The 25,875-nt window shown below is 38.8% G+C and overlaps 2 protein-coding genes across 2 annotated transcripts in view; one reads left to right on the plus strand and one right to left on the minus strand.

The window, feature by feature from the left end:
• The window catches only part of LOC309808915 (uncharacterized protein), a gene marked incomplete at its 5' end in the record, with an annotated part of 125,417 nt that overhangs the window by 84,655 nt on the left and 14,887 nt on the right, over positions 1 to 25,875 (plus strand). The gene's annotated exons all lie outside the window — the stretch shown is intronic.
• Positions 21,863 to 25,519, minus strand: LOC309808105 (spermatogenesis-associated protein 31A6-like; the record flags this gene model as incomplete). The annotated part of the gene is made up of 2 exons (XM_082628105.1): positions 21,863 to 24,863; positions 25,515 to 25,519. The coding sequence occupies 2 exons, from the start codon at positions 25,517 to 25,519 to the stop codon at positions 22,844 to 22,846; spliced, it is 2,025 nt and encodes a 674-aa protein (XP_082484231.1). The 3' UTR covers positions 21,863 to 22,843.

The following is a 25,875-nucleotide window of genomic DNA, read 5'->3' on the forward strand; positions in this document are numbered from 1 at the left end:
CCTGGTGGTCTAGTGGCTAGGATTTAGTGCTTTCACTGCCCCGGCCTGACTTCAATCTCTGGCCAGGAACCAAAATCCTGCTTCAAGCAGCTGCAGGCTGAGGCCACCTGAGATGAAAACAGGGCCAATGTTTATCTTGTTTAAGGTCATGTCTTGTTAAAAAACAAAATTCAACTGAGTAAATTTGAAAATCTGATTGGCCTTATTTGATGCTTTATGAATTGGGCAGCATCTCATCTAGTAAATAGAAGAGCACTTTGAGAAGTTACACAGAGTGGAAGGTTTTTATAGAAAGGAGGGTGGGCAAGAAAGTCTTAGCAAAAGAAAAAAAGGTTATTTGGGACCAGTACTATCTTCTCTTTGTAGGGAAGGGAAGCCTTGAGTTTTATCTTGCAGATTGCCTCTTCTTCTTGGGTTGGGGGAGATGGAGAGGGCCCCTGTGATAGATTACCACATTGGTGCTGACCAGAAGATTCCAGATTTCAGAATTAAGATAACATTTCTGGTGAAGGTCGAAATTGCAAGTAGGTTAGGTATTAAATATATGCATGGTATCGTGGGCTTCAGCACAAATGAAACCATTTTGTGTCAGTGGTTTTCCTCCTTAATAGTCCCTAATGCAGAACTAGCAGAAACACAGCAAAGATTTGTGAAAAAGTAAATGAGTGCCTAACTCAATTGGTCAACTGGTGTAAAGAATGTGGCATAAGAATAAAAAGATCTAGAGAGCAGATAAAAGAAGCTTTTGTTTATATTTTTAAAAGGAATGTCTTCTGTGTTTTCAAATTACTGCAAATCTAATCAGCAATGTTGATGTGACTATTAAAAATGATGCTTTTTGAAAGGTTAGAGAAAGGAAAAACAAGAAAAAAATAAGGATGTTTGGCATTCTGGATGTTGGCTAAATGGCAATTTAATCACTAAGAACATGTTTTATTCTATTGTCATGATGTATATGTAATATATGTAAACATATATTTATATGTCATACATAATATATATTTCCTTTTAATCACCCCTACTGGGGTACAATTTACATACAACTGATAGCACTCATGTAAAGTGTATAGCACAGTTAGATAAATTTTGACAAATATATACAGTTGTGTAATCACTACCACAATCATGATACAGAAAATGTCCATTACCCAGAAAGTTTCCTTAGGCTCCTTTGTGGTCAATCCTCACCTTCCTACAAAAGTGATATGATGATTTGCTTTCAGTGACTATAGTTTTCCCATTCTCAAATTTACATAAATAGAATCTAACAGTGTGTATTTGGTTCCTGCTTTCTTTCACTCAGCATGTTTTGAGATTCATCCATGTATGTATATTAATATTTCATTCCCCTTTATTGCTGATGTGAATTACTCATTCACTTGATGATGAACATTTGAGCTGTTTACAGTTTGCAGCCTTAACCTTTATGAAACCATCGGGATTTCCATTAGAATTCTTTAATTTCTTACCCAATTCAATGGTATGATTTGAAAGTTATCAGAAACCTGCACTTGTCAGAAAGTCTTTAGTATGAATCTTCCTGAAGATGAAGCATTTTTGCAAAAGCATCTATGAATGATAAAAAGACTTAAAAAGACACAGTTAAAGAGCTGGTTAAAATGCAATTGACAAAAAAAAATTTGTTTACTTCTGTAACATACAAATTTGACATATTCAAATTTTAGAAATTTTATTTAATTTCATATAACATAAGAATATCTATATTAATGATATTTAGTATAATCTAAATGTATAACCTAAGAAGGTTGGAGATACATTTATCTCTAATCAATTGACAGTGCCTCCCATAATATACCAAATAATCCTAATTAGTTTAATATCTCTCTTTGAGATGACTTAGGGGTCCTCTGAAACATCCCAAAGCTATCCAGAGGTCAAAATATCTTTAATTAGGATTCTATCCTTGAGAAGTTTATCCAAAATGTTAAAAAGTTTCAAGACACTTGGTCAAATAGGATTACAGATCACTGTGAAACAATGCTTATCCATTTAACCAAAGTTACAATGAAAGATTTTAAAAGCAAGTACGGAAAGTTATAACAGATTATTTAAAAGGTAAAGAAAATTTACCATCTGTAATCAAAAGCAAATCAATATTCCAAGAAAACTTTTTTCTCTTAACAGAGAGAGAAAAAATTTTTAAGTTTTTGTACCACTTTACTTTTAATCTTAAAATTCATTTACTCAATTAAATTCATTCTAATCTTAGTGAGTCCTGACAACACATAGAATTTCTTTCTAAAGATTACTTTTTCCCCAGAAATCTACAACTTTCTATATTCATATTAACTTGCCCTTTATTTTATTTCCTATTTAGAAATAACCAGCTTTAAGACAAAATTACTTCCTTTTTCTTTAACAAAATAAATTCCTATTCTTCATACCTTATTTTAATGAAAACACACATCCTATTACCCTGTATACTAAAATGTTCTCATTATTTCTAGTGGCTTTAATTACATATTTAATTAGAATTCTCAAGTCTTAAAAACCTAAATTCCTAGTGAAAATTAAGAAGTAAGCAATTATGAGCTGTTCTTTACATTAGCATTCTGTAGATTGGCAAATTTATAAATAAATGCTATTTATAATTTCTAAAAATATGTGCTTTCTTATGGAAAATGTCTCAGTGTGACACCAAACATATTTATTAATAGTCTTAAATATCTTTACTTTCTCTGTAAAAGGAAGCCAATGTTTAGTAATTAATATTTCAGTATATTATTTTATTTGGAAAAGACTTCGATATTCAATGAATTCTCATCATTTAGCTTAATTTAGTTAAACTCTAAAATTTCAAGTTACTAAAACGTCCAGAAAAGCTATTTTTAAGTAGACATTCCTAAAACATAATTATTCCCAGAGTTCACCTAAAAACTCTTGTCTCATTTACCTCTATTTTATTCACTTGTTCTCAAAAATTATGTTTAGATTACCCAAGAAAACTTTATGAGACATTAGACCAAGTCAGCCATTATCCCAAATTTAATATTGAATATTTTTCAGATCACATGAATCTGAAATTCATTCAAGTTAGTTTCTTTTATATTTCTGAGAATTTCTGTAAGTGCTTAATTTCCTTTAAGTCAATTAAATAGAGCTCATTTACAAACTAACTTTGATAATACCATCCAAAGGAAAAGAGATATATTTATAATGTACACATGGACATACATACATTCCAGACAAACAGAGATCTCACAGTTTTCCTGCCTGAGTTTAAAAAGGACTCTTTTCCCTTTTTTCCCCCCTCAGTCTCAGGAATTGGCGATGGTATAGACAAGAGTGAGTGAGAGTACATTAGAGCCCAGGGTAGAACATTTACATTTCAAAGGCACAGGGGGAAAAATGTAAGTTCCTCCTAGTAAGATTTGTTTCCTTCTGGTCAGAATAGTGAAGAGATACTTTTAACAAGCCAGCTTTTTCATTCGCAAAAACAATTTTTAGAATGTCAAAAAGTGCCCCATCTGGGTCATTATTCTCCAGAGCCTAAAGAATACTGTGACCACATGATTTTAGAAAAATATCACCTTCTCCTTTTCATGGGTACGAGCCCATGAAACTAAGAGCTAAGAATTTCCCGATTCTGCAAAATACACCGTAGGGAATATAAGATGAAACAGAGCTCTGATTACCCATTCTCAGTTGTTTATGGCTGGTAATCTTAAAATCTCAAACAAACAAACAAATGTAGTCTCTCAGGGTTTCAAACTCCTCAGCCCAAAAGGGAAAATCCCACCAAATGGTTAGCCACTGACAAACCCAAATGGCTAAGAGAATGAATACCCTGGTATTATCACACACAAGTTCCACTACTTACTAGAGAAATCTCAACCAGCAAAGCATGTGTCTTTTTCCCTTTACCAGAGAAATCAAAAGTGCCATGGGCCAATGATGCCTGGTCAGTGGCAAGTGTTCAGGGCCATCTCTGAGACAAAGGTGCTCAAGCAGCTGCTGAGTAGTATCCATGAGCTGCCACTGGTCAGGGGCCAGTGTGCTATGGTTGAGATGCCCACTAGGGATGGTGGCCCCTTCATGGTTGCCCAAATTATTGCCAAACCAAACACAGATTCACTCACCCAATGCAGAGCAAAGCCAATCTACTGATACCAGTTGTGGTGAAGGAAAGTACAGTGTTTATTTGCAGGATGCGAAGCAAGGATAACAAGCAGCTAATGCTCAAAAGACCCAAACTCCCTGAAGACTTTTGGGCAAGTGTTTCTAAAGACAACATTAGGAGTGAGGGTCTCAGGGTGAATTATCAGTTCATGGACATTCTTTTGATTAGTTGGTGGAGAGGTGACAGGGTGATATTTTGGGAACCTTAATCATCAGCCTTCTTGTTCCAACCAGTCTGGGACCTACATGCTTGTGATCAGCATGTAGTCAAATCCTCCATCAGGTGGAGAGCCTTAGTGTCTACAAAAAACGCTCAAGTGTCGTGGTCCATATGTGGGTTGGAAAAGAATTTCCAGGCACAAGGCAGAATGTAAAGAAGATAGAATTTATTAGAGGAAAGTGTCTCTGCCAGAACAGCAGGCTGACTTCCTAGTAGTCTGGGGGAGTGGACCCCAAACATGTGCTATTGATCAGTTTTTATAGCCAGAAAACAAAGGAATGCTCCAAGGTGAAAATTTCGTTTACTAATTGGTCGAGGCACATATACTTTCCTTCTATAGGGTGGCAGTGGGACAGGGAAGATGCCTTTTCTTATTTGGGACAGGTCTCATGGCCCAGCTGGGCTCAGGAATTTCATAAGCATCACAACATGGTGGGGAGGGCAATTAAGGGTCTGATAAGGGGTGTAACGCTGACACTTTTTCAGAGAGGGTTGTCCTTTGTCCTTGAAGCACCATTGTCCTTGGAGCACCACATCAAGGATATGTGTCAGACTGTTATCTATATCCCTTGAGGAGAAAGGGATATAGACAACACTGTTTTTCAATCTATTGTTACTTTTCTTGCTTGACTGCTTTTCCTTTGTTTCTGAATTTTGTCAGTTCTGTAATCATTAACTGCTCTCTGGAAATCAAGGGAGGCCTAGGAGACTAAAGCTTTGTTCTACAAACAAGAAGCAGGGAACACTGGGAGTCTGTCACTGGGAAGGCCCCACAGGATCCTACTCAGTTTCACAATCATGAATAAAGTTGTTTCTATGAACGTTCATGTACAAATTTTGTGTGGACATATTTTTCTAATTTAAATTCCTAGGGGGTGAAATTAGGGGGTTGTATTAATGCCGAACTGTTTTCCAAAGTAGTACATCATTTCACATCTTCTTCAGGAATGTATGAGACTTCTGGTTGTTCTCCATCCTTACTAACATTTGATGCTATCAATCTTTTTAATTTTAGTCATTCTAGTAGATGTGAAGTTATTTGCATTGTGGTTTTAATTTTTCTTTGATGACTGATAATGCTGAACATTTTTAAATGTTGCTTATTTACCATTCATGTATCTTCTTTGGTTAAGTGTCTTATTAAATTTTTTGCCCAATTTAAATTAAATTGTTTGTCTACTAAGTAGTGTTTTAGTAAAAGCTGGAGAAGAAGCAAGTTTGGCTGGATTACAGAAAACAAGGGGGAGAGTGGTAGGAATGAGGCCAAGAGAGACATGGGAGAAAGGGAGAACAGATCAAAAAGGACTTTGAGGCCTTGGTGAGAACTTTGGATTTATTGTAATTAAATTGAATTCACTGGATGATTTTGAGTATAGAGTGGCACAATCAGGCTTAAATTTTAAGGGACCACTTTGGCAGCTCTGTGAACAGGCCAGAGGAATGGGAGTAAACACAGGATAGACCAGGAGGTTATTGCAGCAGTCAGAAAGAGAGAAACTGGTTATTTGCAGTTCTGAATGACCTTTCCCCTCACTCTTGTTCCTGACATTCCAAACTGCATAATTTCAGATGTGGAAGACTGAGAAATGTCCTGGATTTTCTCAACAGAATAGTGACTTACTCAAGGCCTTTAAGTGGAACACACTCTACTGAGGGTTGAGAGAAAGCTGACAATAGTGGCTTGCTTAGCTTAACTCAGTGGTTATGGTTGTTCGTTGTGGTTGCAATATTATGGTTGTGTGACTCTTTGGTTAGTATTCACTTTCTCCATCTTGGAATATACGTTTGATGAGGATGGAAAAATTATCTCTGTTTTTAACTCACCACTGTAGCCTCAGTTTGAGCACAGTGTCTGCCAATTAGCATTTAGTCAATGGGTTTTTTTGTAGGGGAGTGAATGTGTGTATGTGTGAGGGAGAGAGAGAAGAGGGGCAGAAACAGAGAGGGGAAGAGACAGACATAGGGACAGGGGAACAAGTGCATATTGCAAAAGAACAGGACAATATTTTCTGTGAGTAGAATGCTCAGAGCCTGTGTACTGTGTTCTTTTCTACTTTCTCAGGTTAGATTTATCACTTCATAAATTTTCTTTATCTTATCCAAAATGAATCTACATTTTTTTTTCTTATAAGTATAAAGAAAAAGATTTTTGGGGGGGGGATTTTTAATGTCTCACTACAATTCAAGTGCCATACATGTCTCTTTCTATTATTTGTATATCTTGAAAATATACCAGCATTATTGTCTAACACAAAGGAGGCACTAAATAAAATTTTTTCTTTGAAACATTGGTACTATAAATTATAAGAGACAGGAGCCATGTTTTCACAGCTCTGTTTCTTGAGCACCCAGCCCAATGGTATTGTGGAGATGGAATAACAATCACCATGAGCACAGGTCAGTGCTGACAAAGGGACTTGCTTTCTCTCTAAACCATTTGACTTTGTTGGTGCCCAGGGCAGGATGCTCCAAAATATGCCTCAGTGGAATATTACTTTGAATTAAAGTTACTGAAGAAATGACTGATGCAAGAGAGACACACTGACCTTCCTATCTGTCTCCATGAAAGCAGGAAATTAGTATCTCATGTGAATGGTGCCCTCCCTGTACCAGGAGGTAGAAAGACATCATTAGCACCAGAGATAGGGAATGCAGGGTCAAGAAGGCTGTATAAACCTTGTTACTTCTTTAACTCAAGAAGGTTGGCAGGGACATTTCTTCCTCCTCAACAGCTGACAAGACAACCAGGAGGCTGGCTAAACCCTGCTTCCCACCACAAGACTGCTGCAGCTGAGAGATCCTAGGACACATGACAAAGGCCAGCAGAAGGTAAAATTTCTTCTCTCCTCAACTTCCCAGGCCTGTAAGGTCTGGTGGGAGGGAAAGTGCTTAAGAGTCTCCTTTTCTCTATCTCTAAATTTAGATTAGCAGAAGAAAATACTCATGGAGCAAGATCCTTGTGACATAGAAAATCTGGTTTATGGAAATGAGTAATCTCGTCTCAGTTTTTCTTAATCCTTTCCTCCCAGAGACAGTCACTGTTTTTCTTTGTCTCTGTCTCCTGAGTCGTGTTTCATAAGAAGAAAGAACCATAGGGCAGAATACAGGCATAGGCCCTATAAGCCTGCTGTTTGAGACAGCCTCACAGACTGGTGAGTTACCAGTTCTCTCCAGTCCAGTGCCTATTAAGACAAACTTTGCTGTCAGTTCTCTATATAAAAACTGGATGAGATTTTTCCTTCTGTATTTTTCTGTGTCCTGAGAATTTGGCTTTTTGTCCAGTGAGAATATTCTCTCTGGTCTCCACCATCTGGATGGTGTATTTACTGGGGTGCATCTGGTAACCAGTTGAATTGACTGGGGTTCTGAGACACAAAGTCATAAACAGCACACTCTAGTCTTGTTGTGCCAGCTGTCAGAGGAGTTTGTCCTAAGGGGACCCAGTCCATAAGGGGCCTTTGTTGTTTCAACCTTCATTGCCTTGTTAGTGTTGGAAAAGTCCCATTCCAGCAGCATGTGCCTGATGTCACAGATTAGTAGGTTTGGGATCAGAGGTGCCTCAACTTCCCAGGAGAGACCAGGGACACAGTTTGCATTATACCACCCTTACTGCCTGTGCAATGAAGGCCTTTGCTTTCTTAGATTATCCTTGGAAATGAATTTTCACATTATAGGGGCTATATCATCCGTGCCCTCTCCATCTGAAAGTGTGCTTATTTCATCCATGGTAAGGATTTATTCTAAGCCTGAAAAGTTACCTCTGGGTCGTTCCATAAAAAGGCTTACTGATTTGAGTCACTATTTGAAATTAATGAAAGGTCTTACTCCTCAATGGCCAGATGATGGATCCTTTAAATTTGCTGTATTTAAAAGATTCCCTTCTTGAGAGCTCTCATCATAAACAGCTGTCATATTGGTATTTATGGAAGGATCAAATTGAAAGGAAAAATCATGTATAACAGCTAGCCTTAGGGAATCGTTATTAAGATGAAATAACAGAAATTAAAGATCCAACATGAATTCGCCTTTTTAAGAAAAATTTTAAAAATTGCCCCATCTCCTCAGCAATTCCTTAGGCCCTCCTACAAATAATTAGGAAAAGATCAGTTGGAAGCCAATATTCAAGAGCTAATAGAAACAATTATCTTTGTCTTCCAAATCTCTACAAAACCAGAAATGCAACTTAGGAACAAGTCAAGGCCCATTTATCTTCACCAACCCTGAAACCTATTCCTCTCAAATTCTTGTAGATATTATAAAAGTTGAGGATAATTGGAGCAAAATTGTCCTGTACTTAAGAAGAAAAAGTTTTTAAAATAATAATTACCCTGAGACTTATGATAATAGAAAAATACACTCCAAAACTCACAGAAGAAAATTTACACTTTTTTCTCTGTCCCTTAAAGTTATAAATCTTACCATGTCTTTGAAATGTAAACACAGCCACATTGCCTGAGACTGAGCCCAGATTATCTCAATTGTTAGAACCTGAAACTAAAATTTAAAGAAAAAAAAGGAAAGAGGTTTTTTTTAAAACAAAAACCACCAGAAAAACCCTCTCTTGCTCAAACTCTAAATCACAGTCTCCTTAAAATTGTTTATCAAGGGCAAGTACACTTAAAGGGCAAGAAGACTTAAAAGTCTTCTCTAAATAATAAAAGACTGTAGCTATCTGAGTGAGTAAACTTAATTTATTCCAACAAGCAATATAAAAATTCTCAAAAATATAACAAAAACGAATACAAATATTTTTCAAATTCACATGATCTAGGATAATTTTTGGTAAGTAAAATCTAGTTCAGGTTTAATGGTTTAATTAATACAGACATATCTTAAGAGTTATCAGCATTAAGTATAATAGCTTTATGCTATGTAGTTTTACTAAAAGTCAAATAAGCTCATGTTATCTCTTTTACAAAATTTCTCAGAAAAAAGTAATAATAATAATAATTTAAGATGATGGCTAACACTACTTTAACATCTTATGAAATTGTCATGAGTAATCTGAGGGATTGTTAAGAACAAATTAATTAAATAGACATAAGATAAGAATTCTTTTAGGTAAACTTTTTTTAGCAATAATTGTTTTTGCTATGTCAACTTAAATAGTTTTCTAAATGTCTTTGAAAAATTGTACCCTTAGAGTTTTGCTAAGTTAAATTAAATGAATTGAATGTCTAGATCATTTCCAACTAAGACAAAATACTGAAATATTAATTGCTGAACGAGTCTAAGTTTACCTACTTTTGACCTCTTATTACACACTAAATATGTTTGGTTCTATTAGTAAACATGTCTTGTGCTTCATTAAAAGCTTGTACTATGAAGTAGAATATGTTTCTAGAAATTATGAAATGTATTTATAAGTTTGCCAAGCCACAAAATACTTACACAGTTCATAATTTTTAACTTTATCTTTACAAAAAAATTAAAGCTTCAAAGGATTAAGAATTGTAAATAATAGATGTGGTTAAAGCTACTAGGAATTATAAGGAAATTAGAATATATTTTGGGGTAAGAAAAAGTGTAAGGTATGGAGATGTTTTTGTTAATGTAAAAACTTTGTTAAGTGATTTTTGTCCTAAAGCTGATAACTTCTAAATGGGAAAGAGAACAAGGGACAAATCAAAATGGACAGAGAAAGTTGTAAGAGGTTTGTGAAAAAGGAATCTTTAGAAAGGAATTTTATGTGTAGTCAGATCTAAAATTGGAATGAATTTAATAAAGTGATTGAGTTTTAATATCCAAAGTAAGCTGGTAGAAAATTAAAATTTGTTTTTTCTCTCTTTTTGCAAAATTTTCTTAATTATTGGTCTGCTCTTAATGAGAAATTGTAAACAAAGACTTTTTTTTACATTCAATGTAATCTGTCTAGCAAAACAAATATTGTACATTTCGTCTTTATGAATCTTTGATAATTTTGAAGAAAAACTGAGTGCTTTCAATATTAAAAGAGCTAAGTCTTTTTACACTATTTAACTATCTGTATTTACATGTGAATCTTTGTCACTTTGATTAAATTGTTAACTAAATATTAATTCACAGTGACATATGATCATATTTGACAAAGTGTTTTAAAACATTTTTATTTTTGAAAAAGTAGATTCTCCCCCAAGTCAAATTCTAAATGAAGTTTTATTGACCTGGAAATAACGTTCAGGTTTTCCAGAGGCCCCTTGGAACACCTTAAAAGATTTGTTTTATCTTATTAGAAAAGAGAGCTATGAAACTCATTAGGCTTATTTGGTATGTTACTTACATGGGAAGCATTGCTAAATAAATGATCATAAACTCTAGGTTATATCATAAGGGTGAATGTTATTAATATAAATGTTCTCAAAAGTATATGAAATTCCTAAAATTGGATATGTCCTAGTATAATGTTATCAGTCATAATTCTAGTTATTATCTTAAATGTTTTGTGTCACAGAGATAAATTTTCTTGTCAATTCCATTAGAATGAATCAAATTTTTAGTAATGGATATTTGTCTTTTATTACTTAGACAATGGTTTTACTCAGATGCTTTGACAAAAGCTTCCTGGAAATGTGTTTCATGTTCAGAGAAATTCATGGAAAAGGATCTAACAAGTATTCTAGAACACAAGTTTCTGATGAATTTCAAATCATTACACTGAACTGAGTAAGAATTTACAAAACCCTAATGGAGAAATTGATGGTTTCATAAAACTTCTAACAAAAGATCAAACAAAACAAGAATTAATTACATGGGACTAAGTAAACTGAAGAAGATGGTTATGATATTTTATGATTTTAAAAATAAATTTATTTATTTTATTTATTTTTGGCTGCATTGGGTCTTTGTTGCTGTGTGTGGGCTTTCTCTAGTTGCAGCGAATGGCAGCTACTCTTTGTTGTGGTGCGTGGGCTTCTCATTGCAGTGGCTTCTCTTGTTGTAGAGCATGGGCTCTAGGTGCATGGGCTTCAGTAGTTGTGGCTCGTGGGCTTTAGTAGTTGTGGCTCAATGGCTCTAGAACGCAGGCTCAGTAGTTGTGGCACGTGGGCTTAGTTGCTCTGCGGCATGTGGGATCTTCCTGGACCAGGGCTTGAACCCATGTCCCCTGCACTGGCAGGCAGATTCTTAAACACTGTGCCACCAGGAAAGCCCCATTTTATGATTTTTTTTTCGTGGTATGCGGGCCTCTCACTGTTGTGGCCTCTCCCGTTGCGGAGCACAGGCTCCGGACGCGCAGGCTCAGCGGCCATGGCTCACAGGCTCATATCAATCAGTGTGATACACCACATCGATGAATTCAGTAAAGTCACAGAATACAAAATTAATACACAGAAATCTCTTTCGTTCCTATACACTAAAAACAAAAGATCAGAAAGAGAAATTATGGAAGGAATCCCATTTACCATCACATCAAAAAGAAAAAATACCTATGAATAAATCTACCTAAGGAGACAAAAGACCTGTACTCTGAAAACTCTAAGATGCTGATGAAAGAAATCGAAAGTGACACAAACAGATGGAGAGATAGACCATGTGCTTGGATTAGAAGAATCAATACTGTCAAAATGACTATACTACTTAAGGCAATCTACAGATTCAATGCAATCCCTATTAAATTACCAGTGGAATTTTGTTTTTAAGATTTTTTTCATGTGGACCATTTTTAAAGTCTTTATTGAATTTGTTACAATATTGCTTCTGTTTTATGTTTTTGTTTTTGTTTTTTTTGTTTTTTTTTTTTTTTGGTTGCATTGCATGTGGGATCCCAACTCCCTGACCAGGGATCGAACCTGCATCCTCCTCATTGGAAGGTGAAGTCCCAGCCACCGGACCACCAGGGAAGCCCCCACCAATGGCATTTTTCACAGAACTGGAACAGAAAAATTTAAAATTTGTATAGAAACACAAACCCCCAAATAGCCAAAGCATACTATGAAAGCAAAAATGGAGTTGGAGGAATCAGGCTCACTGTCTTCAGACTATATTACAAAGCCACAGTAATCAGTATGGTACTTGCACAAAAACAGAAATATAGATCAATGGAACAGAATAGAAAGCCCAGAAATAAACCCACACAACTATGGTCAATTAATCTATGACAAAGGAGGCAGGACTGTACAATGGAGAAAAGACAGTCTCTCCAATAAGTGGTACTGGGAAAACTGGACAGCTACATGTAAAAAAATGAAATTAGAACAATTTTCTAACACCACAGACAAAAATAAACTCAAAATACATTAAAGACCTAAATGTAAGACTGGATATTATAAAACTCTTAGAGGAAAATCCAGGCAGAACACTCTTTCACAGCAGCAATATCTTTGTGGATCCACCTCCTAGAGGAAAGAAAACAAAAACTAAAATAAACAAATGGGACCTAATAAAACTTAAAAGCTTTTGCACAGCAAAGAAAACCATAAACAAAACAAAAAGACAACCTACAGAATGGGAGAAAATATTTGCAAATGATGAGACTGACAATGGAATAATCTCCAAAGTATACAAATAGCTCATGCAGCTCAATATCAAAAAAGCAAACAACCCAATCAAAAAATGGACAGAAGATCTAAACAGACATTTCTCCAAAGAAGACATACTGATGGGCAAAAAGCACATGAAAATCTGCTCAACCTCGCTAATTATTAGAGAAATGCAAATCAAAACTACAATGAGGTATCACCTCACACCAGTCAGAGTAACCATCATCAAAACGTCTACAAACTGTAGACTACAAAAATGTTGGAGAGGGTGTGGAGAAAAGGAGTCCTCCTACACTGTTGGTGGGAATGTAAATTGGTTCAACCACTATGGAGAATATTATGGGATTCCTTAAAAAACTAAAAATAGAACTACCATATGATCCAGCAGTCCTACTCTTAGGCATGTATCTGGAGAAAATTATCCTTCCAAAAGATACATGCACCCCAGTGTTCAGTGCAGCACTATTCACAATAACCAGGATATGAAAGCAATTTAAATGTCCATTGACAGATGAATGGATAAAGAAGATGTGGTACATATATACAATGGAATATTACTCAGCCATAAAAATGAATGAAATAATGCCATTTGCAGTAACATGAATTGACATAGAGATTATCATACTAAGTGAAGTCATTCAGAGAAAGACAAATATCATATGATATCACTTATCTGTGGAATCTGAAAAAATGATACAAATGAACTTAATTACAAAAGAGAAACAGACTCACAGACTTAAAAAACAAACTTATGGTTACTAAAGGGAAAAGGTATGGGGAGGGATAAATTAGGAGTTTGGATTCACATATACACACTACTATATATAAAATAGATAATCAACAAGACCCTACTGTATAGCAAAGGGAACTCTACTCAATATTCTGTAATAACCTATATGGCAAAAGAATCTGAAAAAGAATGGATATATGTATATGTATAACTGAATCATTTTGCTGTACACCTGAAACTAATTCAACATTGTAAATCAACTATACTTCAATATAAAATTAAAATTAAATTTAAAAAAAGAGATTAAAAAAAGAAGTGTCTTCCAATGCAAGGATCAGATCAAAGAACATGAATGGAATATTCCTACTGGGACGATTAGGAGGATAACACATCCTTGGTAGGTGCAGAGCCTGTTCACTTACCCTCTGACTTTCCTTGTTCCCTTTCTCTACTACATCCAATTAAGCAGATAAAAACTTTGAGAAAGCTGCCTCTTCCTTCACCAGTGCCAAGCAGGACAAACTCAAAGAGCCATTTGTCTGTCTGTCTTCCTCTGATGTTGCTTCTTCATGTCTGAGCTATTGGGAGGAGAGAGAGGCAATAAATTCTCTTAATAAAAGCAAAAAATAAAAATAAAAAATAAGCCTATATGGTCAGTCACAATCCTTGCTATACTTATATAAATAAGACCAAGTTTTTTGAATCTAGACTTATTTTGCAAACAAATTTGTCTTAATTTGGCTATCTTTGATAGAAATGAGGGTGATTTTAGAGAGAAAAATTATCTTTCGATAGAAACCAAAATACATATTGTGGATATTAGATTCTAGTGCTATTAATTTTCCTTGAAGTTTTGTTAATTACCTGAAAACTGGACTATATCCTGAATTTTTCTAGTTTCCTCCACTACCTGACTACAACTCTCCAAACTAGTGTTTCCAAATTTTCTCCCACCCTTTTGACTTGGAATAATTGAAACTAAAACTGCCTTTTTTTCTGAAGTCCTGCATACTGAAGGTAGATATCTTAATATAAACTTCAGAGAAATCTCCACAGCAGCTCATGTTTAGACAGTCTTCTTCGTTCCTGTTGCTATATGGACCACTCAGAAAGTTTACCTGAACATCTGATGGACATTCAAACTACAAAAGATGCTTTAACCCCGACATTTAGAGATCTTCTCAACTGTCTACCCTCAGAACTCAAAAACTGATATGAAATTTGCCTCAATTATTAACCTTTTTTTTTTTTGTCTCCATAGCAATGCCTCTTATTAAATACCTGATTGCTTGTACCGTAAGCTTAACTTCTACTTGGAAATACTGCTTTGGAAGAGAAAATTAAGGTAAAATGATCATATGGATGGACTCTAATCCAATATGACTTGTATCTTTATAAGGGGGGAATATTAGAACACAGACATGCACAGACTGAGGGGCAACCATGTGAGGACACAGCGAGAAGGTAGCCATCAAAGGAGAGAGACCTCAGAGAAACTAAACTTGATACTTTGATCTTGGACTTCTAGCCTCTAGATCTATGAGAAAATATATTTTTGTTGTTTAAGCCACCTAGTAGCCAGTGTGGTCTTTTGTTATGGCAGCCCTAGCAAACAAATACAATCACTATTAGGGAAAAAAAATCATGTGCTTTGTTATTCCAGTAGAATGATTTTAACACTGATTACTTCTTACCTTGAGATTATAAAAGACAGTGATAAACATTACTGTAGAGTATATATGAGTTGTGTCCTATGAAACAAAGGTAGTTAACAAACACCTCTCAGCTGTAGATGATGCCATGTGTTCATCTGATCAGCAAGAGGACATGAGTGGAAGGGAGAACCTTTTCTGCTTCAGACAAGCAACTTCCTGGGTTACCCTGAGTATGACAAAGAGGGCCATTGCTTGGGAACCAGGTCTCCAAGCAGTCACAACAGGCCTCAGGAACCCACAAGAAAATTGTGAAGGAAGAATATTACTAGCCAGGCCCATATGAATCTTTTCCTCCCATCACTGCTCTTTTGTGAAAAATTCTTCCAAATACACATTTTTGTCCCAAAATATCATGTTGGACGCTCGCTACTAGGAGCAAATTTTTCTAGCATCTCTGTTGGATGAATTTTCACACTTGCAAAATCACTCAGAAAAGAGTTCATCCTCCCAACACCTCCCCTGCACCAGTGTCCCCCTAAACAGCATCTGACCACAATATGAAGGAACTTACCTCCCAGGTAAACAGGTGCTTGAATGTGATTTAATTATCTCTGCATCCTCTCCCTGGTCTCCCTGTGAAATCCAGTCACCTCTTTGCATTAAAGCATTTCTGTGAGAAGCCCTGTAAGGTGCTGGCTATTCTCAATTCTGTCCTGCTGGTTTCTCTGAAGTGCCTAGAAGCTGTCCTCTCCACACACAAACTGTTCTGACAAACTTCATTTGAATGATTTGGATTTTAATTCTCAATTTGCTTCTGTTCCTAAGCCTTAAGGCTTTTTTTTTTTTTTTTTTTAACCAATTCAGAAAAAAGCATCATTAAAAAAAAGACAAGGTTGGGCTTCCCTGGTGGCGCAGTGGTTCAGAGTCCGCCTGCCGATGCAGGGGACACGGGTTCGTGCCCCGGTCCGGGAAGATCCCACATGCCACGGAGCGGCTGGAGCCGTGAGCCATGACCGCTGAGCCTGCGTGTCCGGAGCCTGTGCTCTGCAACGGGAGAGGCCACAACAGTGAGAGGTCTGCGTACCGAAAAAAAAAAAAAAAAGACAAGGCTACTCGCAGATCTAACATGCTAAGCTTTAACTTAGTACGTTCTTAGGACTGATGTTTTCCAAGGAACAAACTTTCTTGTTTCCTGTGCAATAATAAAGGTTTGTTATAAAAGTTAAGTACAAAAAGTGAGAAAAAATAAAAATAGTGGTATCTTCACAGTTGAGTTCTTAACATATTTTCTGATATATGTAAAAAGAAAAATTGGCAAAATGAGTACCAACATTTTAAAAAATAATAATTAAGCCTAAATCCCTGGATTTACCAATTTTATAAATAAGAAATAAGAAAGTAACATTTTATAAAATACAATTTTATGAAATATGATTTTATAAAATTTGTTTAGCTAAGTAACAAATGATTTGCCCACAAAACAGATTTAGCAGGTGGAGTCCAGGGGGCATATTCTACAAAATAAATTTATTGACACGGTAAAGGGTTACTAGCATAAACTTGTGGTGGGAATAAAAAGGGCAGTGACCTTCGTCCTGAAGTTTAGGAGTGACCCCTGAATTCAGAGATATCTGAGTTGAAGTGGTCACTGGAAACAAATGGTAGAGACAAATCACAGAGAGCAGACTGTATCAATTCCAGCTTCTGGACTCAGAGAAGGAAGGAAGAGCTTCAGATTTCACTGCAGAGAATGAGGCTGAGAAACTTTAAAATCAGATGCTTTTTCCCAGATCCCGGGGGCCAGCTAATGCACAAAAATGCTTAAAGCCACATAGGTATGTCACCTTTATTTCCTAGAGAAGATGTTAGCATTTTCTGAATCCTCATCTACCGTGCCTGGCATGCATTATTTTATAGCTTTCTGGAAGTTTCATCAGCACCACTGGTATATCTGTGGTACGATGTGTGTGTGGAGAGTACAGAATGCAGGTCCGGGCTGGGGGCAACGGACTCTTCTAGCTACCACAGTGAGTGGTGCCCCTGCAAACCTGAGTAAGGAAGACAACTTGCCTTTGGGTGGGTAGTGTTACAATCTGCATGTCTAGGGGCACAAATGTAAAGACCGACCCTGTTCTGGGAATGATTATGATTCTGACTGACCTCAAAGGGGTAATTATGAAACCCCTGGATCATCAGGATCTGGATGTTCCCTACTTTTTCCATGGTGTGATCATGACCGAAAGTGTGGCTGTAGATATCTGGGAACATTTCCAGAAATGTCCTCCTGTAGGAGTTAATTATAAAGTCAATGTGTATAAAAGAGAAAATAATATTGAAACCTATCAAGGGGAGTAGATCTTAAGGGTTAATATTGTAGATGGACTACTTTGGAAAACATCTTTTTCCCTTGGAGTATTAAGAAGTCATCTCATAATTGCCATCTCTCCACATTTTGTTCTAGAGTGCCTGGTTTATTGATATCAGTGTGAGACCTGTTTTAAATAAAAATCTATTTGTAAAAATCCGGATCTGTAATATGTTCTAAATATCATTATAGTGTCTTTTAACTATAGATTAAAAATCACTTCATTTTCAACAAAATATTTTGATGTAAACATCAAATGTTTTGAAAACAAAGGGGATCTGTTTTTGTTGTTTTCTCTTTTATCTAATTTTTGTATCCATTTTGTCTGGGCATATTAAATGGTAAAAATATTTATAAGATTTGCACTAGGTGAATCTTCTTAAAAAAAATACTGAAGGCCACAGAGTCTAGGAATATTAATATCTTTTTAATAGATTGATCCCCCTTGATTTCTTATTCTGGAGTAAAGGTACAAGTTTTTCCATGAAAATTAGACACACAAATCATCTGACAGAATGTATGACAGGGCCTCCCTGGTGGCGCAGTGGTTGAGAGTCCGCCTGCCGATGCAGGGGATACGGGTTCGTGCCCCGGTCTGGGAGGATCCCATATGCCGCGGAGCGGCTGGGCCCGTGAGCCATGGCTGCTGGGCCTGCGCGTCCGGAGCCTGTGCTCCGCAACGGGAGAGGCCACAACAGTGAGAGGCCCGCATACAGAAAAAAAAAAAAAAAAAGAATGTATGACAGATGGAAAATGATTGATGGGAATTTTGCTTTAATGCACATTGTTCGTTGTAATTTTGCCCAGCTTAATGAACTGTGAATTAATAATGAGGAGCAACACATTCAATGTATTATAGTAATAAAGTGCTTTTATGGACATTTTTCATGTTTCCAGACTTTCTTGGCCACCCTGAACAATTTTAACTCAAAGGATTAAAAAATAATCGCTTATTTAACTGTGTTAAAATAGTCAACTTTGAAAAGGATATTTTCCTGTATGAACTTTTTCCTAATTGATTCCATTTTGTTCTGATCAGTAAACTTACCTGAGTAAGCTGCACTATTTAAAAAAAAGTGATCTGATAGAGTATTAGATGACATACATGACCATAGTCCATTGTTTTCTGATTCAATGACATAAGAAAGTGAAAAATTAATAATTATACATTTTTTAATTAGGAGAATAGAAAAACTAAATTTCTTGTAGAAATAAGCCCAAAGAGTCCTCGTGTCAGCCCTGCTCCTCTTAAAAGACCGTGACGCTGTAATACCAATGGATAATCTGGGAGAGAACCAGCTGTCATTAAAATAGATTTTACCAAGGCAAGGACAATAGGTTGCTTATTAGCAATGAGAAATCAGTAGTCTTTTAGAAGTGTACCCTTTGGAAAGTGTGAGATATATAATAAATGAAAGCCTTTCAATATTCATTGTTATAAGCCAAATGTAGATTAAATGTACACTATCTTCAATTCAGATATTAAGATATCCTTCCCTCAGTAATTTTATGAGGTAACATGTATAATGTCAAGCATAGGCTAAGTCATATATTTTATAATCTTTCAAAAATTTTTAAAGCAATGTGTTAACCCTATAATGAATATAAAATGGATCCTAACTGCATGTCTTAGAAAATGTGCATTTCATAGAATTATTGAAGAATGAATCCTTAATAGCCCATCTTTTTAAGTATGTTAGCTGAACGTTATGATTGTGTAATATCATTTTAGGGCATTACCACATTTTAAGAAATAAAATAATATTCAGAAGCATAATTTTGCCAGAATGTAAAATTTAAAACCAGAAATTTGACTTGTGAAAAATCCTCACATGATTATTGGCCTGTTAAAAACTAAAGCAAACCCCACAAACCTGATACAAGCTATTATGTGCAAAATAACGTGCTAGTTACACAGCCCTCTGGGAAGTGAATGTGAGTCCGGATGCTTCTTTCTTGGTTTATTTCATTCCTAGAGTACCTTTGTTGCAGGTTTTTCTTATGTTTCCAAAGGAAACAAGTAAGCCATCTCAAGTTTAAGTTCTGTCCTCAATAAAGTAAAAAATGTGCCAGATACCATTTGACTGGATGATAACTAAACTGGACAAATATTTTCTCTCACTGGAGACTGACAGTGTTTTAGCTATGCTTAAAATTTGTGATTCTCCTAAAAAAAGAGTACAAATGAAAACTTATGGTTACCAGGAGATGATAAGGGGGGAAGGATAAATTGGGAGATTGGGATTGACATATACACACTACTATATACAAAATAGGTAATAATAACCTACTGTATAGCACGGGGAACTCTACTCAATACTCTGTAATGGCCTCTGTGGGAAAAGAATCTTTAAAAAAAGTGGACATATGTATATGTATAACTGGCTCCCTTTGCTGTACACCTGAAACTAACACAAATTTGTAACTCAACTATACTCCAATAAAAATCTTTTAAAATAAAAAAATAGAGTACTACATGCATTTCTAAGAAATAAACATTATTTTCTTCATTCTTCTAAAATAAATAAAAATAAAATAATGTAATATGTGATCTTCAAGCTAATGAACACCTAAGAATGAAATTTGAAAATCTACATTTGGAATGTATAATTCTTTTGTTCAGAGGCAGTGACATTCCAAAAGAACAAAACTTCTCCAACATTTCCCCATTTAGAGTAATGCTGACAGTGAGTGTCTGGTGGATCTCAGAGGGGCACAACTGATAATATATTTATCATGCTGCCAGTTTGCTAAGTGGTTTCATATTCACTAAGAAAGACTTGTCAATGGATACTGAAGAATAGATGTGAGGTCTCTGTGAGGTCTCTGTGTTGTCTCTGGGTGAGATCTCTGTGTGAAGTCTCTGTATGAGGTCCCTTTGGAAGGTATCTCTGGGAAATCTGTTAAATCTGTGCTAGGTTTCTGTCTGAGGGTCTGTGAAGCAACATGAGGTCCCTGTGTGAGGTCTCAGTATGTGATCTCTGAGAAAGGTGTTTGCGTGAGAAGTCTCTCGAGAGGTGTGTCCGTGAAGTCTTTGTGTATTGTCTCTGGGTCTCTCCATTTCTTTTTTTCTTTTGGTCTCTCAATTTCTTGTCTTACTGTACCTTATGGAAGACGGAGCAACAAGAGAAGGGCAAAGGGACTTGCTTCTTTCTGTTTTCTTGCTGTTCCATCAGCATCACCTGTCTGTGGCACTCTCCCAGCAGGAGCCAGGGGGGTCCAAGTCCAGCTTCCCCATATTCCCAGAACTCACTTCTGGGTGCCCCTGAGAGGACCCAGCAGCAGCCAGGCTCAGGTCCCAGCCCTGTCAACTCTCTCCTCTGGGTACCGACCCCTCCCACAAGTCCTGGCTTCACTCTCACTGCTCTGCCCATTCTGGAGGCTGCCTTGGGAATCGGGGCCCAGAGGTAGGGCCTGGCTCCAGGGAGAAACCAGGGGTGTGAGCAGTCCTGTGCTCACTCTGCCCCCTCCACCCCAGGTCACAGCATTTCCACGTGTTGAGGGGCCTGACAGGTATGGGGGATGGGGTCCATTTCTGTTGTCATCTGGATCAGGGGCATCAGCTGGAACCGAAATCTCCACAATGAGAAAGACACCACCTAGAGCTGTGTCCACCATGCGCCCTGCACATGGCAGAAAATACCAAATCACTCTAGAGAAATTCTTCCTCATCTCCCTGCTTTTCCATATGGACAGGGGTCAGGAGACAAGAAAAGCTGTGCCAGAAGCAGATCAGTGGAACACTCCTGGATTGCACCCTGCCCCATCCACTTTGCACAGGTCACCTCCACACCACCACGAATCCTGTCTGATTGCTTCTTCACCTGCCAGGCTCTGGGGTGATCAAGGACTGGGAGACAGGCAAGGCTTACTACACAATCACAAGCCAGTCCCCACCTCTCCCCTGGAGCAGTCCTTGGGCCATGTGTTTATGTGAAGGTCACCAGACTAGGAGTCACATCCCAAGTTCCCTAGTCCTGGCTTTTACACCTATTGTTAAGTTATCCTTTCTAAAAGTCAAGAGGTGATGATGTGTAAGCTTATTAAATATAGTATTAAGAGATTCACCTTCCCTGATTTGCTTTACTTCTATAAGTTTGACCTTCTGTTTTGACCTAAAGGTGGTTTCTCTAGGTCTGTGATCTTAGAGTTGGAATAGAGTAGAGACCCTGGCGTGGGGCCATGGTGAGCTACTGGACCCTTAACTTTTCCTCCCCTTTAGGCCTTTAGATGGTGGTTGTATGTCAGGGGGCTGTACTTTCAGAACTGCAATTTATGGGAATCTGGTACCACTTTGCCTCCTTCCTTGGATCCAATGATTTTTCTACACCTACATCCCACCCTAAATTCACAGTGTTTGACCATCAGATAGTTACTACCCACAGTCACACCCCTATTCCATTCATCCAAAACTCCTTCTCTGGGGTTAACATAGAGTGGAAGGTAGGTGACCCATGAACGCAGCCATTCATTTATATGGGACTGGACTCAACACAGCCCTCAGCAGCCTCCCTGATACTCCCCCCACCTACACACACAGAGCTGGAAATGCCATCCTTGCTGCTGCTCTAAAGTGTAGGAAAAACAGAGGTGGGGGAGGGTGATGCTGTACATTTTATTATGGCTAAGCTAAAAGGGGTTCATAGGGCATACCTCAATCCCAACCTTCATCAGAGAGAGAAGGAACTCTTAAGAGCAGATGTTGTATATTCCCTACCAAGAGATCCAGGGGCAAGATTTCTCCTGTTTCTGAACTCAGAGCCCATACTCTATTCCCCCCAAACTTCCATCCACTTGGCTCTGACACTTCCTGGAGCCTGAATTGGAATGTCCGGCCCTATCGTGTAAACCTATCCACTACAGTTGCATAAAGTTCAAAGTAGCATAGAAGGAGGAGAAAGACTGGTTGAACCAGATCCTTGGGTGTGGGTTTCATAGGTTTTTCCCGTCTCATTGTTAGAGTAATTTTGGTCTGTGTAATGACAGTATCATAAGGTGCAATGAAGGGACACGAGACAAGGAGCAAGCTTGTGATGCTACTGTCCACCTCCCTCCATGCCCCCCCCTTCTAGAAGACAAAGTGCACAGCAGAGACAGCAGCCATTACACTATGCTTTTATTAGGAAAAAAAAAAATATATATATATATATATATATACATGTATTGGGGAACATTAAATACCTTGGACGTGCTAAGGAGAAAATCATTTTCTCTACATGGACTGAATGTTGACTTGGAGACATGTCTTCCTACTAAAGGGAAGACTAAAGAAGGATTTTACTGTCGACCAGGCAAGACACCTCCCCAAAGATGACAATGCCTTGGACAGTGTTGATGGCGGGCTGGGGCACCTGGAATCCTTGGCCCATACTGGCAGGTACTAACTGGAAACAAACTCTTCTTGGGGGGCAAGGATGGGAGGCACCTTAGGCCCAGCTGCTCATCGTCGAACCTTACACTTTTCAAACTATGTTGGTGTCTGACTTCCCTTTCCCTGATAGAACAACTCTGGCCCTTGGAGGTGGCTTTATGACTGCAGGCTGTATAACCCATCATTCTCCGTTGCTCTGGGTAGGAGGTAAGCCTATGGCAGCAGAAACACCCACATACTGGGACTTGGAATTCCAGTTTGTGTTCATTTAACTTTGTGGCATGAAGTCCATGGTGAATTGCTCTTTTTTCTTCTGGGATCTGTCCAACAGCTGTCATGAGTGCCTGACCCTCAGCAGTCTCACTCTTCAAGATTGATCTGCTTTTGACTGATCCGTGACTCTGGGCAGTGGCTGATATGGGCTTGAATTTTTGCAGAGCATCTCGACCATTGACTTTTTTATTGGGGAAAATCCACTTTAAAAATAGCCTCATCCTTTTTCTGAAGAGGCTTTCTGGAGGGCTATGTTTCTTCTCTGGCATGAGCTGGAGACATCTGCTCCCAATAGAGTCTGTTATTCCCCTGACCTGGGCAGGGTGGCTCATACTTCCAGCTTGAGAGGTCCCTAATTCTTTAAACCTTTCTTCATGCTCGCCTGGTTTATGCCTCCTACAGTCCTCTCTTTTGTAAGTAGGGGCAATCATCTTGCTCTGGCTCTTCCATGAGTCTTGGAGTTTTGAAGTTTTGGGCTCCTGCTGCCCTAGGTTGCTCCTTTGGGCTTCCATAAGGCCACTTGGCTCCTGGGAAGCTAACCTGTCTCTGGTGGGGACTCTCTGGGGATGGCACTGAGGCACCTGAGAAGCCAAGTTGTCTGCAGCAAGGAACATGTGTTTGGGAAAGTCCTGAATCTGGTTGTCTGACTGTACCTTTACTTTGGAGTTAAACTCACTGGCAACCCCCATGTTAAGGCATGGCTCACCTGGATGTTGGAAAACAGACATTCTAGGTAGTAGGAAATGTTTACTGGCCCCTGGCACCTCTAAACTCCTCATATGTACATTTGTGGTTTGGGATTTTGTCAACACTTTGGTTTCCAAGATAACACTAGACTGTGGTTGAAGAGCAGGAGACTCCTTGGCCTCCACAGCCTCCCTGGCCTCTTCACCTCTCAAAGATTGGGATCCTAAGTTCACCTCCATCACTGTTACCCTATGGCAGGGGTCTCCTGAGGCCTGACCACCACTCTCCTCCGTTGGCTCATTCCTGACCATTGCTGAACTTGGACCTGGCTCTAGGCTGTCCCTCTTGACCCATTCCACAGTCTCACTCTTCCAGGTTCTGCCCACAAGGCTGAGTGTGAGGGACTGAGAAGGTGGCCTGCCCTCCTGTCCAGTCAGAGAAGCCTTTGAGGGCCCATGGTAGTCAGCAGATGGAATCGCTCCCAGGGCACTCTGGATTTCCTTACACACAGTTGAGGGGACAAGGAGAGGCCTCTTCAGGGTAGGAACTGACTCTTCTGTTATCACCTTCTCTCCTGAATGAGCCTGAGGAGGTTTCTCCAGGAACTCAGCACACTTGACTGTTGAGTGGGACCCAGACACACAGGTGGCTGAAGGGGAAGAGGCAAACTGCAGAACGGTGGAGGGTTGGAGCTTTTTCCGCTTCAAGAGATTTATGGGCTTGAGGACCTTGAGGGGGAGGGTCCACCTGTGCTTTACCCAAAACCTTCTAATGTGTGCTTCCAGCACCTCTCGAGTGTCTGGATCAAGGAAGGAAACCCTACAGGAGGTGTTCATGCAGGGTTCCCAACCCTTCAAGCAGTATCTTCCACAGGCTCCAGCAGGCACTGCTTTGCACGTCTCACCAGGAGGGTCTTGACATGAGAGCTGATGAAAGTTGCCCTTGCCAGGAAGCCTCCCCAGGCAGCTGTAGGAGAGCAAATGGGGCCAGGATGGCTGGACAGGACAGGCAGGGGTGGGCACCTGCAGCCCAAGAACCCTCCTCTGCCCCCACACTGACTTCATAATGCTCCTGCTCTCCCTCACCCTAGGGCTTTAGCCATGCCCTCCCATGGCTCCCCCTCCCAGGGCTGGGGTCACATTATAGGTTCTGGGAGGAAGGACGACCCAGGAGAGAAGGGGAAAGATTCTTTACCTTTGCAGAAGTGAAACCAGGTTGTGAGTCCCCTCCAGTTCTTCCAGGCAATCTCTGCAAGCTGGAAATCAGGAGACTGGGTCATGGTGGTGAAGGCAGAGGCCTAAGAGTCTTTCAGGAGGCTGAGTGCAATGGCCCTTTAAGGGAAATCTTTGGAGGATTAGACTCTGGAGCCCAAGTATCAGTGTCCAAGGCCACATGTCCCTGACAGTGATGGTAAGTCTCACTTGAAAAGGGTTTGTCCTTTGCAAAGTGCCTTCACGTTAATTAACCCCTGTAGCCCTTACAACTGCCGTGTAGGGGAGAAAGGTCAGTGGTCATCACACAGAGGAATCTGAGCAAAGTTAAACAACTTGTCCACAGTTGGACTTGGAGGTCCCACTTCCCAACCCAGGCACCAATGGTCCACCACAGTCCACACACCCCATTTCTAGGTCCTCATGGCTTCATTCTAAGCACAAATTTCTGGGAAGTATCTGGGCTCTGATCTCCTTCCAACGAGCCTTCCCAAGGCTCTGTTTCCTGAAGAATTATCTCTGCCACTGGCATCCTCAGAGACCGTGAAGCTGGGCCCTCAGGATTAGGAGAGATGGAAGCTAACTCTCGGGGGCACGCAGGACTGAATGGCAAAGGCTTACCTTTCAAAGATCCACTTTTCTTCCTACTCCTGCTCCTCCCCTTCAGCTCTACTTGATGCTGAGAGAGAAGAAGAAATGAGGGGCTAACACCCAACTCTCACTGTCATCTATCTAGGCAAGCTGTGTTCATGAACAACATGACTTTC

The sequence above is a fragment of the Mesoplodon mirus genome (genome assembly GCF_964341445.2).
Source record: "Mesoplodon mirus genome assembly, chromosome: 7".
NCBI lineage: Eukaryota > Metazoa > Chordata > Mammalia > Artiodactyla > Ziphiidae > Mesoplodon > Mesoplodon mirus.